The sequence below is a fragment of the Cebidichthys violaceus genome, unplaced genomic scaffold, assembly GCF_023349555.1.
Source record: "Cebidichthys violaceus isolate CVI_PGR_0920_01 unplaced genomic scaffold, fCebVio1.0.p SCAF_35, whole genome shotgun sequence".
Classification (NCBI taxonomy): domain Eukaryota; kingdom Metazoa; phylum Chordata; class Actinopteri; order Perciformes; family Stichaeidae; genus Cebidichthys; species Cebidichthys violaceus.
The window spans coordinates 208,048-224,626 of NW_027176539.1; the positions used below are offsets into that span (position 1 = coordinate 208,048).

Consider the following 16,579-nt stretch of genomic DNA (forward strand, 5'->3'; position numbering starts at 1 on the left):
TGTGTGTGTGTGTGAACCAGGAATGTTTCAGGTCACTGGAAGTCATAAATCTGCTGATGAGTTTTAAGTTTTGAACATCAAGTTTCTCAGAGTAAAAAAACAAACAAACTGACAAGTGTGTGAACAAGCCAGCTGAAACACACACACACACACACACACACACACACACACACACACACACACACACACACACACACAGGAAAGGCAGGGGGCTGCTGTCTACATTTCATGTCACAGAGCTGTCAGACTTTTTTTTTAAGATAATGGGGGAAAGTATTAGCAGCTGGGTGACGATGGGCGTTACACAATCTCATCTGATTCACCGGTGCTGCCTTCACGACCACCGGAACTTTATGTCACATTAAAGGGACTTTAATATTTGTACCCCCCCCCCCCCAAAAAAAAATAACAAACAAAAACAGTCTTCCTTTGTAGTCACCGCCCCTGTTTGCATCTCCTCTGTAAGTAATGTGAATTAAAACACGAGTGTGTGTGTGTCTGTAGGTGTGTGTGTCTGAGTGTATATGTGTGTGTGTGTGTGTGTGTATATGAGTGAGTGTATGTGTGTCTCTGTGTGTGTGTGTGTGTGTGTGTGTGTGTGTGTGTGTGTGTGTGTGTGTGTGTGTGTGTGTGTGTGTGTGTGTGTTACTCCCAGCCTTCAGCATACCTATCTCTGGGGTCAATCCACGACGTCTGTCGGGTGTTGTGGTCGATGTAAAACACTCTCCCGTCGTAATCCCCGAGCTTCCTCCCAGCCCGCCGGCAGCGGCAGCTCCGAGCTCTCTGTCCGCTTACCGCCGCTGATCCACGGCATAGCGTCGGGGTCTTGGAGCCCTCTGCCCTGGTGCAATATCCACCTCCACCACCTCCCCTCCACAAAACCCCCGAGTTAAAACACTCGGGTCTTCACAGCATTACCACGAACTCGACGTCGCGCAAAATAACAGAGGCTGAGATATAAAACTTCCCACCGAAGTTCGGCTGAAAGTACATCCGAGTTTTTCTTTTCCAAAACGTCCACAAGTTGAAAAAATAAATAAATAAAACCCACTACCGCGGAGCTCTCACGGTCTCCTCGGATCCTCCATGTTCGCCTCCTCCTCCACCATATTTCATTCCTCCGTGTCCATATTCGGGTAGAGCCCAATTTGCATAAACGGTCGGACGCGAGCTGCTCCAGTCCAATAGGAAGACTCCGTAAAAAAAAAAAGTATCGTCGCTGTGAAATAACGGTTAAAAAAACCCGTTTATTTAATGTGGGGTTTTTTTTACCTCCACGGTATAATTTAGTCGGTAACAAGCGGGAGAAAAAGAAGAAGAAGAAGAAGAAAGTTAGATAACTTTATTGTTCAGCTGTCAGATAACAAACTCCGTGAAGTCACGTGACATAACTGCCCGATAACTTTATCAAATAAATACATTAATAATATCGTTACGTGGAAACGAACCACCGATAAAGAAACAAGGTAGTTTAACTTTTAAAATCAGGGACAACTCCCCCTGAAAAGTTACTTTTTTGTATAGTGGTACAACAGCGCCATCTTGTGTCTCCAGGCGATAATAGCAGCAGCACCTCTGTCATCATACAAGCGTCAAAACTTTATTGACAATGGGCCATGTACAGAAGTCACAGGCCAAACAAAGGTAAATGTGTCATTTTCAACCAATTAAACAGCAAGAAAATGAGTGTCATAGAAAATGTATCCTACGCTAATATAAACATGTGACACATGTCACATGTTTACATATTCTAAACAATATTTATGTAATTCAATTCAACTTTAATACATTCTAAGGCCTTCAGTGCCCACATCAATATTATATTATGTGTAAATCTGTAAATAAGGGAAGTTAAAACAGGCAAGAATTCGTTAAATATTGGTTTCTAAGGCCCCACTTATAAGATTACCGTGTAAATGTAAGATGTAAATCTCTCTAATATTAACATTTAACAAACAGAACAGCAGAAATCGAAAAAAATATTGAGGGATAAAACAGATCATTTTACTGAATTCAACATCTATTGTTTGTCCTGTACATAAAGTGTAATTTATTATAAATATGATCAAGCCATATTCTAATTTATTACAATTAAAAATACATATTATGATTTTAGATATAATGATAGTAATAATAATAATACCAATACTAATACTCATAACCATAATATTAATAGTATTATTAATATTAATAATGTAATTAACTAAATACATATATATTAATATGGTTATTAAATAAATAAAATAAAACATATTATTGTTGTTATTAAATTAATAAAATAAATTATGTATTATTAACCAGCCATAGACCCTCACAAAAAGGTCTCCTAACCTTCTACCAGTGGTGGAATTACAAAGTACATCTACTCAAATACTGTACTTACTTTTTCTTGAGTATTTCCATGACAAGTATATAAAGAAGTTAACATGCAACATACACAATAATGCAACATACACAATAATGCAGCAGAAATATAATATGTCAATACTTTCACTTGAACTACATTTATGTACTTTTACTCCAGTAAGGTTTTAAATGCAGGACTTCAACCTGTAGTGGAATATGTTTACTGTGTGGTATTAATACTTTTACTGCAGGTAAAGTATCAGAGTACTTCCTCCTCCACTGGGTTAACAGTTTACTGCATCATGATCCTCCTCAGAGGGGTCGGTCGCTCACAGCAGGTTGAATCAGACGTTAAGGGGAGAGACTTCCAGGGTCTGGTCTTGGAGGTGCTGGTTCTCCGTCATGGTTCTCCGTCATGGCTTCATGGTTCTTTAATTCTTTTCTTAAACTTCCAGTTTAAACTAAATGAAACATAATGTGATGAGTCTCAGTCAGCTTCGGACCACGAAAAGACTCCTGAGGACAGGTTTGGACAGTTATTTGTTCTAACAGACATATACATATGCATATAGATACATACTTATATATATATATATATATATATGTATATATATATATATATATATATATATATATATATATATATATATATATATGTATGTATATATATATATATATACGTATATATATATATGTATATATACATACATATATACATAAGTATGCATATAGATACATATATACATAAATATATACATACATATAAATATTAATATACATCTATATAAATGCATATATATTATATATATATATACAGACACACATATACATATACATAGATATATATATTTACATATATATTCATATACATATATATGTATAAAATATCTCTGAGCTCTTCTGAAGTTGTGTTTTGAAACTAAAGAGGAAAATGTCGTCTTTTTCTGGTGAGGTCCCACAGTGACCAGTACACCTGACTGTGTGTGTGTGTGTGTGTGTGTGTGTGTGTGTGTGCAACCGGACAAACATGCACTCTTTGTCAAGACGTCAGTGCAGTCAGCTGAGCGTTTTGTTCTCCAGAGGAGGAGGAGTTTAACACGCCCAGGATTTTATCTGTGCATTTTTGTTAGCGTGTTCGTGTTCGTGTGTGTGTGTGTGTGTGTGTGTGTGTGTGTGTGTGTGTGTGTGTGTGTGTGTGTGTGTGTGTGTGTGTGTGTGTGTGTGTGTGTGCGTGTTTGCGCCTCGGAAACGTTTTGTCACATCACAGCTTTGATCTGAGGCCTCCTACGATCGTTTGTCCCACTGCGTTCATATGAGAGCAAACAATAAGCTTCACTGTTGTTTCTCCTTCAGTCACATGCAGCTAAAAGCCAGACCCGCCGTCACAAACATACCAAAATATATCAAATAAATAATCAAATAAATAATGTCTTCATTGTCGGTAATAAGATCATAATGTAATAATGTATCATCGGTAATAAATCACAACCATCCTCAGAGCTAATTTTAATTTAATTTAAATGTATTTTATCACATGGATAATAAATGAAAGTTTGCCTCCATGATACTTTAATAATAATAATAATAATACTTTAAATCACACAGATTAATAACCACAGTTTTTATAGCATCTCAGAACATTATATCTAGCATTTGGAAATATTTTATTCAATTATTTGTTGCTTGTTGTTGTTGTTGTTTTTTTTACACAGGATGCATACAAATGATTTAATCTGTTATGTAACAAAAATGCAATAATATCCTGTCTGCGTTTAATTTCCTCCCCTGTGGCTGGCTGTTCCTCTGCCCGTTGGCACAGCAGCAGGACCGTAAAGGAGGAGGGGGCCCCGAGCAGGAGCAGCCCCCCCCCCCCCATCCTTCTTTCTCCTCCCCCTGCAGCAGAAGATGAGTGCTCCTCCGAGTGGGAAACTGTTTGGTGAACGAGCTCCAGTGAGCCTCAGCTCTGTTTTAACCGGGCGTGTGGACTGAGCCTCGTCCATCTGAAGTGCAGCAGAGAAGCAGAAGAAGAAGCAGAAGAAGAAGAAGAAGCAGAAGAAGAAGAAGAAGTGAACCGTGGAGGTCTGAAGAGAGACATGGACTCGCGTGACTGCGCTCTGGAGCTGCTGGTGATGCTGGTCTACGTCGCAGCGTGGCTCTGCGCTCTCGCCACCACCCTCCTGCCTCACTGGCTGACCGTGTCCACCTCCCTGCTGCCCGTGGAGAGCTACGGTCTGGGTCTGTGGGAGACCTGCGTGGTCCAGGACAGTCGGCGTCACGGAGTGCCGGGCCTACGACAGCCTGCTGGGCCTCCCCAGCTACCTGAAGCTGGCCCGAGTCCTCATGTGCACCTCCCTCGCCGTGGGGGCGCTGGGGATGCTGGTGGCCGTGCCGGGGCTCTACCTGGTGGCCGGCTGCGGAGGACTCGGAGGCTCCAGGACCAAGAGGACTTTAACGGTCACGGGAGGCGTGCTGGGGGTGATCTCCGGGGTGCTGTGTCTGATCCCCGTGTCTACATGGCCCATTTGGCCGTGGCAAACTTCTTCGACGACAAAGTGCCCGACATGGTGCCACGGTGGGAGTTCGGCGATGCCCTGTTCTGCGGCTGGGCCGGAGGGTTCCTCCCTGGTGGTGGCCGGGCTCCTCCTGGTCTCCTCCTGCTGGTGTTCTCAGGTGGAGCCTCAGCCTGCGGCGCTGCAGCGCAGATACCAGGTGATGAGCACGGACGTGTCCTTCAGGAAGCGCTCGGAGTACGTTTGAAGGACTGGAGGGAACGTGAAGCCGACAGCACAACGCAATCACCAGTAGGACTGCACTTCAACACCGCCTTTAAATGACGTAAAGATCTGTCGATCAAACGTTTCGTGAAAATGTAGAAAACATGCAGCTGTTTATCGAATCTCTCACCTGCAACAATCCAACATCACATTATAAAAGAAACCTGCTGTGACCTGTAAACATGAATATTTTTTTAAAAAGATGTGTTTTTATAGAAAACGCTTTATGGACCTGTTTTTCTCTTGTAAGTGTCAACAAAGAAGAAAAAACACTTTTTCTTAGCTTTTTTTTTTTTAAAATGCTGTGATTGTAAGTTATTCTCGATACTAAAACATTAGAGAGAGCACACGTTGCTCTGTGCTCTAGGATGCAGATGATTCACATAAAGAATTATATTGAAATTATATAAAAAAAAAAAAATTGTCTCTTTTTGTTTTTCATGTTGGAATACAGTCATTTTATGTATTTACAAAATGAGAAGCCGTTGAATCTGTGTGAAGCATGTTTTTCCTCAGTTATGTCAGAGGTGGAAACATGGCTGCTCTGTTCCCCCCCCCCCCCCCCCCCCCTCCCCTCCCATCCGGTCGTCTATTAGTCACATAAACCTGAAACCTTTTTTTTTGTGGTCTGAAGTGGTCCCTGAGGGGGGGTGGGGGGGGGGGGGGGGGTACAGAAAACAGCCGCCTCGGTGCGTCAGGTGTGTCTGCGGCGGTGGAAACGCAGCTTGAGACTAATTCCATCAGATTTCCTGGTGGCTCGCTGGGCTAAGCTGTGTTTAATGAATGCTCTAATGGGCAGCGTGTCCCGAGAAGAATGCGGGACCGGCTGCCCTGGCGGCTCCCGCCTTGACATAATTACACGAAGGTCAGAGGTCGCCGCCGCTGTCTGCCCTCCGAAAACTATGTTTGTGTCGTTTACGTGGACCGCGGGACCGGTTGACACGAACGTGGACGGCTTCTAAACCTCCACTTCCGGATGATGGTCGATTTTATTGAGTCAGCACTTGTAGAACGAGATAATGATGTTGAAGAAGCACATGTTGCCCTTTAGGGGACTTTACTTGGTCGGATGTTGAGACAACGAGCTGCTGGGGACAGACATGTAAACGCCTCTATTGACTTAGGAGCAAGAAACACAGACTTTGTAGTTGTTTTAGACCTCTTTTTGTTGCTGGTTTGTGTCTCTTTGTAGTTGTTTTGTGTCTCTTTGTGGTTGTTTTGTGTCTCTTTGTAGTTATTTTTGTTTATGATTGTTCTGGCCCTTTTTTGTAGTCGTTTGCATCCTGCACTGTAGTAATTCTGTGTCTCTTTGTAGTTGTTTTATGTCTCTTTGTAGTTGTTTTGTTTGTCTTTGTAGTGGTTTTGTGTCCTTTTGTAGTCATTTTGTGTCTCTGAGGTCACTTTGTGTCTCTTTGTAGTCATTTTGTGTCTCTGAGGTCACTTTGTTTCTCTTTGTATCTTCGTGCTTGTTTTTTTTTTTTTTTACCTCTTTATAGTTGTTTTGTGTGTCTTTAGTAATTTTGAGTTGCTATGGAATTTTGTTTTGTATCTCCTGATGTTTCTTTGTGGTTGTTTGTGAGTCTGCATGTGGTCTCTTTGCAGCTGTTTTGCATCTCTTTGTAGTTGTTCTGTGTCTCTTTGTAGTAGTTTTGGTCTGTTTGTAGTCTTTCTGTGTCTCCTTGTAGTTGTTGTGGTCTGTTTGTAGTCTTTTTGTGTCTCCTTGCAGTCCTTTTTTTTGTCTCTTCCTGGTAGATACGTGTCTTTTTGAGTGACATTTTGTAGGTGAAGGCCAGAGGGGCCCCTGACCCTTTGGGCCCCTGGGCCTGAGCCCAGTAGGTCCGTTCAGTAATCAGTTCCACTCTGCCGGCCTCACAGAGGCAGCTTCTATCGTCTGACGCCGCGCAGGCTGCAGCGAAAACAACAAACCGCAGAGATGATTACCTTCATGATTCTTCATAATTACCCAAAAACGCCAAGTGGAAATGACATGTCGTCTTCTCATGAAGAATTATGTTTTAAATGCATCCGGCTGCAAACAAACAAACCGACCCTAAAGGGGCTGATGATTTACTGTCCGACTGTCACGTGACCCGACAGTTCAGATGGAGAAGGAGATTAGTGTTCAGACTTTGATAAAATATGATTGGGAACAACAGTTTTCTCTTGCTCAACACACTCATAACAGATAAACCATCATGATAATGCTGCTACACCCCACAATCACCAACAATAACCAAATACCTCTTATCCCTCTTATCTAGAGAGGAAGACAAGTATATAAATACGACGACGTAGAACACGTAAGTAGGTAAAATAGTAAAAGTCCTGCATTCAAAATACTTCAGCAAAGTACATTATTAGAAACAAATCAGTCAAATTAGTCCAGTGGTTCCCAACCCAGGGGTCGGCCCCCTCCGGAAGGGTCGCAAAGATCAATGTGAGGGGTCGTGAGATGATTGATGGGAGAGGAAATAGGTCTGGAACAGCTGTCTTCATGAAACCATCTGAAAACTTAAAGGAGCATGCCACGGGTTTCTGACTATTTATAAACAGGATAAAAAAAAATCACTCTCACTCCCAACTTGTGTGGCGGTCTAATCTTACATTTGTGGACGTTTCAGGGACGGCGTGTCGGTTTCGTTACATGCTGTCTTTTCAAAATAAAGCTCCAATGTAAGTTTACTTTTAGTTAAAGATTGTGGTTTTGGTTAAAACAAGTATGTTTGTTTCGTAACCAAACTATAGTAAAAATGTTGACTTGGTTTTCAAATGAGAGCTGTAGGAATCACTCATTTTTTTTAGCGAACAGGAAGTTACCTCTGCCTCAACTGACATCACTTGAGGCAGTTTAACAGATTTCACACAGCTCCTTCTGAAGCAACAAAAAGTCTTTATGCAACTTTTTCCTTCTCACAAACATGCAATAAGTTTCCCTTCAAGAGGAGAAATTCATACTCTTTGGTGAAACTGCTCCGACGAGACGCTGCTTTATCTTTAACTGGTTTAATCTTTAACAGTATGTTGCTTTTTTGTCGTATAAGTAAAGTTATATATTTGACATGACTCATATATAATGATTATTATCTGATCTCGATCTCATGGGATGATTGAAGGAAGTTAAAAAACAAATCTACATGGAGCTTTTTTTCATTCATCTCTCTTGAATGTGCTGCAATGTGAACGTATAAACTTATGATTATGACGGTTTGAATTACACTGATTACTTTTTTATCAGCGCTTTTCCATTATGCATCGAATGACTTGAGGAAACCAGATTAGATAAAACATTGTCAGGATTATCTTTAAAGGGGGAATGTGCAACACAAAGAGAGAGAGAGAGAGAGAGAGAGAGAGAGAGAGAGAGAGAGAGAGAGACAGAGAGAGAGAGAGAGAGAGAGGACAGAGAGAGAGAGAGCGAGAGAGCGAGAGAGAGAGAGAGAGAGAGAGAGAGACAGAGAGAGAGAGAGAGAGAGACAGAGAGAGAGAGAGTGAGAGAGAGAGAGACAGAGAGAGAAGAGAGCGAGAGAGAGAGAGCGAGGGAGAGAGAGAGAGAGAGAGAGAGAGAGAGAGGGAGAGAGAGAGAATAGTAATAGAAGACAGAGACTAGTTTTAGTTTAGTTGAATACTTTCTCCTGAATCTCTTTTTTCTAAGAATGCTTTTAAATGATAAACTCAATAAAATGATCATCAGTGTGTTTTAGAGCTCCACCTTTCATCCACTTCTGTGACTTGTGTTTTTGACGGAGAGCTGCTCTCAACTGAAGAGGCCTTTTGTTCCTCAGCAGCCAGCCGCCTCCAGAGAGGTGTGTGTGTGTGTGTGTGTGTGTGTGTGTGTGTGTGTGTGTGTGTGTGTGTGTGTGTGTGTTTAACAATCATCTACTGTGAGCCCCCCCCCCCCCCCATCTCCGTACTCACATGCCTGCTCTCGTCAGCCTCCTACCAGGTCACATGACCTTCCAGTCCACCAGACCCCTCCAGGACGGAGTGCTGACACAGCTGATCGTTACGGAGACGCTCAGATTGCTTCATCCAAATGTCTGCAGAGATTAAAAAAAAAAGCGATAAAAAAGTTTATTATTACATTTCTGCAGATACGGCATCTGTCCCTGAACTCTGGCAGCACAAACACTCACATGGACGTAAAAAAACCAGAATCCAGACGGACAAATTATTATCTGAAGATTATATTAAGAGCACAACATTTATGAACCAATATGTTGTATTGCAGTACAATAATAAAGCAGCTACAACCATTATTAACAATAAATGACAGGAAAGATGTCGGCTACACAGAAAGTTTTAGCATCTTTCAGTTCGTTCTTTTGTTTTTCTGGTTTTGGTTCACTGCAACAAAAAACAACCTCTAAAAACTCTAAACCTGCTCATGACTCAACCCTTGTGCATCACTAGGGACATTTTTGGCTTTTTCCGTTTTCATTTTTAAATAATTTTGTCTGTGTTAATGCCTTTTTTAAATATAATTGTATAAGTTGAACCTCAGCTCCTTATATATTATGTATTATAGAGATAATACATGTTATTCTCCTGGTGTCCACTAGAGGCAATCACTGCTGTATTATAGAGCATAATACATGTTATTCTCCTGGAGTCCATAAAAAACAACAACAGTGGTGATGTAAACCACAATTTAAGAGGGTTAAATTCTGAAAAAAAAAAAGAATATTTAATAGTTATGATCAGGACTGATGTTGGTTAAAAGATTTAAGTCATTGAAAGTGGAAAATAATATTGAACAAATAATAAAAAATGCATCAAAATCAATGCAATAAGTACATTTATTAACTTTTTCAAGAGGTCTTGTGAGCAAACAAATGAATCAGTGTTCTTTAATACAGAGGAGATGCCGACATTTCAATGTCACATATCACTCTATTTAATAAAATGTATTCAAACTTTTTTTCCAGTAGTTTTGGTAAAATCTGTTCTCATTTCAATTCAGTTTTGACTGTTCTTAGCGATGCTGTATTTTGATGTGTAGATGTCAGTGTTTCTGGTGATATAACTCATACTGCAGGTCGATAAACAATATTGTGATAAAACTTTGTTCTTCGACATCGTCCTTTCCCCGTGGATGAAAAAAAAAAACATGAAAATATAAAGTGTTCTTGGTTGTTTTTGCCATCATGAGACTTCCTTGTTGTGAAAAGCAGGATTATCTCTGCCCTGGTTGTCTCCATTATGTTCCAGGACCGTTTGTGTCCGGGGACCACGGAGCGGGTCCCTCGCATCTCTAGGGGCCTCCGAACTCGGGGCCGTCCAGGCGTAGCGGTAGGTGAGGAAAAGCAGCCCGCTAACGAGCATCAGTACGGAGGCGAAGACGCCCACGGCGATGGCCGATCCGACCTGCTGCCTGACCGGAGCGGCGGGGAGGTGGAACTCCGGAGGAAAGTGGATGCTGCTGTTGTTCAGCACCGAGCTCATGTTCCACGCAAGCGGCACCGAGCACAGCGTCCCCGCCAGCAGGTACATCGTCCCCGCCAGCACGAACACCAGCCGCATGTTCCTACGATCCTCCACGAAGAAGTAGACCATCCTCATGGCCATCGCGCCGGTGATGTTCCCCACCAGGCCGCAGATCAGCGCCAGCACCATCAGCACCTGAGCGGCGGCGATCTCCGCCGGAGCGAACGGGTCCGAGATGGCGATGCCGCGACAGTTCTCTATCTCGGAGAGGACGTGGCTGTAGAAGCACGCCCTCCAGATGCCCACCCAGGCCACGCCCGAGGTGACCACGGACACGTCGTCCACAAACCACAGCCGCCACTCGTTCAGGCCGGTGGCGACCATGATGAGAATCCAGGCCAGGACCCCCGCCATCAGGCCCAGGAACTGCCAGTGAGCCGTGTGAGCCAGGTACATCATCGCTGCCGAGAGGGGGCGCTAACGCTGAGAGAGACGGATCGCTGACTCGCACATGGTTGAGTTCACGCTGATCACACCTCCTGAAAACACAAACATCCACGATGTGTCAAAGGGACAATGTGAAACATTTAGAGGGGGTTTTAAGCCTTAAAACACGACTTCCACGGATGGCCGACTCCCAAGATGGCCAACTTCCACAGAGTCGGCCATCTTGCACCGCCATGTTTCTACAGCAGCCCAGAACGGACAAACTTAACACTGGATCTAGTGAGAGTCGTTCACGTTTTACGTTATCTGAAGGTAGGGATGCGTTCAGAAACCTGGTATTAAACGGCCCCGGGGCAAAATAATTAAAGCCCAGACGTTACTGGCAGTGGCGGCTGGTCAATAGAGGGCGCTAGGGTGCCGCCCCCCCCCCCTTGAGAGGAGCCTTGGAGGAGAAGCTGCAGGTGGAAGAGCTGATCCCAGATCAACCTGACCTCACAATCAGACAGTAGACTTGATGTAATTTATTATAACAATGAAGCATACCACACACATACATAGACACAAACACTGCTGTGGTGATTCACCTTTAAAGGGTCAGTTCACCCAAATGACAAAAAAAAAAAAAACTTTCTCAAACACACCTGAACGTCTCTTGTTAGAGTAGGACCTGACTAATGGTAACATTTCTCTTCATCTCTCTAATAGATTATTCTATTAGCAACATAGGAGGTTAGCAGAAGGCTAAGCTAGCTAAACTATTAGCAACATAGGTTAGCAGAAGGCTAAGCTAGCTAAACTATTAGCAACATAGGAGGTTAGCAGAAGGCTAAGCTAGCTAAACTATTAGCAACATAGGTTAGCAGAAGGCTAATCTATGTTGCCTTTGCCTCCAAAGGTGAAGATGAAAGACAAAAAAAAAAAAAAGACAATTCTTTCCACCATCAGCGTGGACAACAAGGTCGCACAATGAATTTTTGTCTTTTTAGACAAAAGATGTTTTTAGTTTAAAGAGATAAGTTTACAATTAATCAAATAACCAAACCTCACTGGACGGTTGGTAAAAATGAATCAGTGTATTATATTTATTTACATACACTCAAATATGTTGCAATATAAAAAACTGTCCCTATATTCAGTTTATTAATAACAGGTGCAACATGTGGTATCATCTGAGAACACTGAATTACTCAACATGTAATTAAAGATGATTAAGAAACCAGGTTTATGATTAAGACCGTGTGCTCATCTGTCATTTTACTTATTCTACTTATTGTACAGGAGCTATATGTAAACATTGTACACTGTATTTATTGTATACATGAATACATTCTACCAAGGAAGACGAACTTTTGACTGAACCCTTTAGTTTTTCCAGACAATATTTGGACTCATTTTCTCTGCCTGCTAAATATTTGATACTTTCTTTGAGTTCTTTGGCACAAGATATTACGACAGCAGAGACTTTGAGCTTTCCGATTATATTCTTTCTCCTAAATTATCAAGATTACAAACAAACTGTACGACAACACAACATTGAAACAAACAATAACTTTAGTACGTACTGGGAATATTTTTGTATTTATTTGAAATGAAAAATGAATCATGTCGAGAAGTAGAATAAAATCAGGACGGTGCGTTGGGAGGACTACCGGAGTTCCCGATTGTACATTTAAATCTCGACGTCATGCCTTCACTCACCTTCGACTGGGTCTCAAGCTCAGACTTGTTCCCTAAATAAACCGACTCCTTCCACCAGAGCTCTAATGATCGCAGGAGAGTCGATCAGAGCGATCATCAGCGTTCTGACAAGAAACTCCAAAGTTCCTTCTTAACCTTCCTCGTTATCAGCGTGTGTGGTAATGAATGACAGTGAACAAGATAATGAAATCAATCAGACACGAGACTGTGTGATTTTCAGCAGACTCTTTTATTTGATATAAAGGAGCGCGGCTGGTAAAGTGTTAAGAGTCGGGCTGCAGCAGTGCATGAAGCGTGGAAACCGTTACAAAATGTGCAGAACAAACATCCTCCAGGTGAGGGGGGGGGGGGGGGCTTTTTTTTAGTGTTTGAAATTTATCTAGAAGTAACAACTGTGGTAACTATACATTTTTAAACACCGTGAATAACGAATAACACAGTGACGTCAGAATACAGAAACACTTCATGATATGTACAAGTCTCTTAATTCCTTTTCTTTTCTGTGTGGCGGTGAATAAAACGCAGCAGCGACGTGGATGAAAAGCAGCGGACGGCGGGTTTCACTCGAAGCGCTGCTGATCTTCTCTCTCTCTCTCTCTCTCTCTCTCTCTCTCTCTCTCTCTCTCTCTCTTCTCGGGTACGTTCCGCTTCATCGTCCGCTCACTGCAGGAGAAAAGCTTCTTCAGTGAGGACCAACGTCTGAGTAAGAAGGCCACTAGTTTAAATGTATATAAAGGTTTAAAAAAAACAAAAAAAACAAAACAAAAAACACCGTTTTGTGTTTACTGAGTATTCTGCCAGATTTGATGTCGTTTCAGATTGTGAAATTATTTAAAAAACGTGATGAAATAGTCTTAGTTCAGGAAGCTTGAAGATAAAATACTGTCCCCTCCTGCGCAGATTCAAAAGGCTACAATAAATTACTAAAAAAAACAAAAAGAAAAACAGCAAAAGAAAAACAACAAAATGGCAGAAAGACGTTAGAGACAGAGAGGTTGGTGGACGTCAGGTCCATCTGGACGCTGTGAGTCAAAGTGGTGTTCTAGAGAGACGGTTACCCAAAGAAACCACAAACACGGCTGCTTGTCTTTGTCTCCCTCTAGCGGACGCGAGGCGCAACTGCAGGTCGGTTCCACCTTCACAGGGCCAGACGCTGCTCTATCGGCAGGCTGTCCGTCAGACACTTGAGCTGCTCGTCTCCCAGCTTGATTTTGTCCTCCAGCTTTCGCTGCTCGATGATGAGCGCCGACTTCATCTTGACAAAGTGCTCGTAGTCCGTGAGGCCGTCCTCCGGCAGGTGGTGGGCCAGGATGTCGTAGACCAGGCGCTCCCGGCGGTCCAGGTTCTCCTTCAGCTCCTTGGCGTCCTCGTGCTGTCGGATCAGCAGCTTCCTCTTCTCCGCCAACGTGCGCTGTGGAGGGAGAGGAGCACGTTAGGAGACTTCTTTCTTGATTTATTCCCTCAGTAAACATTGTAAACATGAGTTTATGGTCTCAATCTCTAGTTTACAGTCTTCTTCAATACAGCATGATGATCATTTAGTACATTATGCTCCATTTAGAGTCAAACAGACCATAAAGCAGGGGATGCTTTAGGGGCGGGGCTACACAGTGATTGACAGGTCTCTCTACCAGAGACGTATACGGCGTCTCTATGTCACTCCTCCTCCGTCCAGATATGGTCACTTCCTGTTCACTGGTTGCAAAAAGCCAAGATGGCGACGGCCAAAATGCTGAACTCGAGCCTTCAAAACATCCACAAACCAACGAGCGTCGTCACGACGACTACGACCACTTCTTATATACATACACGTCTATGGACGCGACCACTTGCGGGAGCTATTACATCTTTTCATAGTTTTGTGCGCCAGCTTCACTACGACGAGAATAAATGAAGCTCTATGTTTCCGAGGTGAACGTGAACTCACCCTCTCCTCCGCGGTAGCGTCCTCCTCCAGGCTGTTGAGGGCGTTCTCCACTCTGGCCAGGCGGCCCGACAGCGACAGCAGCAGGCTCACCACCTTGTCCAGGTCCCCGACGAACATCCGGAACTTGTCCAGCTCGTTGGGTTTGCAGACCTGCTGGACTCGGGCCTCCACCTCGTCTCCCAGGGCGTTGTTGTCCAGGACGTCCTCCTGAAGACTCTCCCGGGCCTCGCGCAGCACCTGGAGCTTCTTGCTGAGGCTGTCGATCAGCTCTTGCTAAAAACAAGACGGGATTCTTAAAAAACGGAAACGTGAGGGGAGATCATGCGCTCAGTCGCAAACGTGTGCGTATCCGTCTCTGTCCACGGCTAATCTCACCAACTACTGGGTCCATCAGCCCGATATGTTTTTTAGCTCATTCATGACTGTATCTTCAAAAACTTCTGGTGATTCACGCTTTTAAAATTAACCCTTTTACTGACGCACAGCATGTCATTTTCTCTCCCTCAATCAAAACAACAACAAGAAGCGTAGTTTGGTGACAAGGTGAAGCAGCGTGGGATCAAGGGTGTTCGTGGGTCAGCGCTCAAGCTAACGTTAGCTTAGCTCGTTTCACTGATAACTCAAGATCCAGACGTCTGACGCTAACGTTAGGTCAATCGGCTAGGCTAAAAACAAGCCGTATCTAGTCGCTTGCAGGCCACATTGTTTTGGTTAAAAAAACTGACATTAGTCTGACACTGTCTGAGTCCACATGAACGCGTTCGGTGAGCGTTTGGTACCTTCTTGTTGGCCAGATCGATGTCCAACTCGTCTTCGGAGTCTTCCTCCTCCTCCTCCTCCTGCTGCTGCTGCTGCTGCTCCTGCATGTCCTTCATCTTGATAAGGAGCTCAGCTTTGGGGGCAGATGTGCTGTAATACGTCGAGCTGGTCACCATGGTGCCAACAGCTGCCGCCGTGCTGTCCTCCTTTTCCCTGAAACACAAACAAAAAACGGTCATTTCTGGTGTTTCAAAGTCCCACAACAACACAAACGCACTACCAGATGGAGGCAGCAGCAGAGCAGCAGCTCCTGTGTTGTAGAGGTAGAATCATAGGTAGAATCCCGTGCTGGTTCTATGAACTCATCTACTGTAGTAGAACACTGACTGTGGAGGAGAACCTCATACAGAACATCACTACTGTCTCTTTAAATCCTCCAGCTGATCACAGGTATGAAGGCTGACCTTTCCTCAGCAGGCCGGCTGACCTTCCTGCGTTGGTGAGCTCCTTCCAACAGCTGCTCCTCCTGAGGGAAGATGCCCTCCATCAGGTCCATGGTGGTCTTCATCTTGCTCTGGTCCAGGATATCGGCGAGCGATTTGTCCTTTCCCATGATGCTCCTGGCCAGCTCCTCTCTCTTGCGGTCCTCGGACAGCCGCGTGGTTTCTGTCTGCCGGCCGTCAGAGTTGACGCGGTCTCCGGTGACGGTGGTCATGTACGCGTCCGTCCGGGCGTCCTGCGTCCCGTCGGGTTCCTTCTGCCGGGTGAACGCGCAGAAGACCGAGTCCTGCCCCGCGGCTCCCAGACCGCAGAGCCGGATCGCGCTGGGACCCTCGGCTTCGGCGACTTCGGGGACTTCGGGGTCGCTCTGCTGCAGATAGGGACAAGCGTCCTTCTGCGAGACGCCCTCGGAGTGGACGATCCTGATGGGAACCTTCTTCACCGGAGAATGCTGGTCTTCTATCACATGATCCGTCCTGAAAGATCACACACACAGAGAGACAGAGAGAGAGAGAGAGAGAGAGAGAGAGAGAGAGAGAGAGAGTCGTTTAAATAGAAATGTTCTCTCTCAGTTATTCCAGCCCATTTAAACGTTGCATGATGGCAACTGAGACTTTATTTTTTTCCATGCCCAGAGAAGACATCTGGACGGCTCCTCCCACCACTAACGATCCGAGTCAGAAGTTCACTACAGACGGCACCG

General features: G+C 43.9%; 2 protein-coding genes and 1 pseudogene across 4 annotated transcripts in view; 1 reads left to right on the forward strand and 2 right to left on the reverse strand.

The window, feature by feature from the left end:
* Positions 1-3,976: 3,976 nt before the first annotated feature.
* LOC137883711 (putative claudin-24) lies at positions 3,977-5,579 on the forward strand (annotated as a pseudogene).
* A 4,319-nt stretch (positions 5,580-9,898) lies between these two features.
* LOC137883784 (claudin-34-like) lies at positions 9,899-12,779 on the reverse strand. Its single transcript, XM_068725414.1, has 2 exons — positions 12,690-12,779; positions 9,899-11,083 (listed from the first exon to the last, which is right to left on the reverse strand). The coding sequence occupies exon 2, from the start codon at positions 11,001-11,003 to the stop codon at positions 10,263-10,265; it is 741 nt and encodes a 246-aa protein (XP_068581515.1). The 5' UTR covers positions 11,004-11,083; positions 12,690-12,779; the 3' UTR covers positions 9,899-10,262.
* Positions 12,780-12,899: 120 nt separating this feature from the next.
* The window catches only part of shroom2a (shroom family member 2a), a 31,728-nt gene continuing 28,048 nt past the window's right edge, over positions 12,900-16,579 (reverse strand). For all 3 annotated transcript variants that reach the window (XM_068725293.1, XM_068725292.1, XM_068725294.1), the window contains 4 exons: positions 15,840-16,352; positions 15,396-15,588; positions 14,617-14,889; positions 12,900-14,100 (listed from right to left, as the gene is read on the reverse strand). In XM_068725293.1, coding sequence (XP_068581394.1) covers positions 13,828-14,100; positions 14,617-14,889; positions 15,396-15,588; positions 15,840-16,352 — 1,252 coding nt within the window. In that variant the 3' untranslated portion in view covers positions 12,900-13,827. The remainder of the gene's footprint in view (positions 14,101-14,616; positions 14,890-15,395; positions 15,589-15,839; positions 16,353-16,579) is intronic.

What these genes read in the sequence shown, in the direction of transcription:
- LOC137883784 (XM_068725414.1), bottom strand. Translation starts at nt 11,003, where the DNA reads ATGATGTACCTGGCTCACACGGCTCACTGGCAGTTCCTGGGCCTGATG.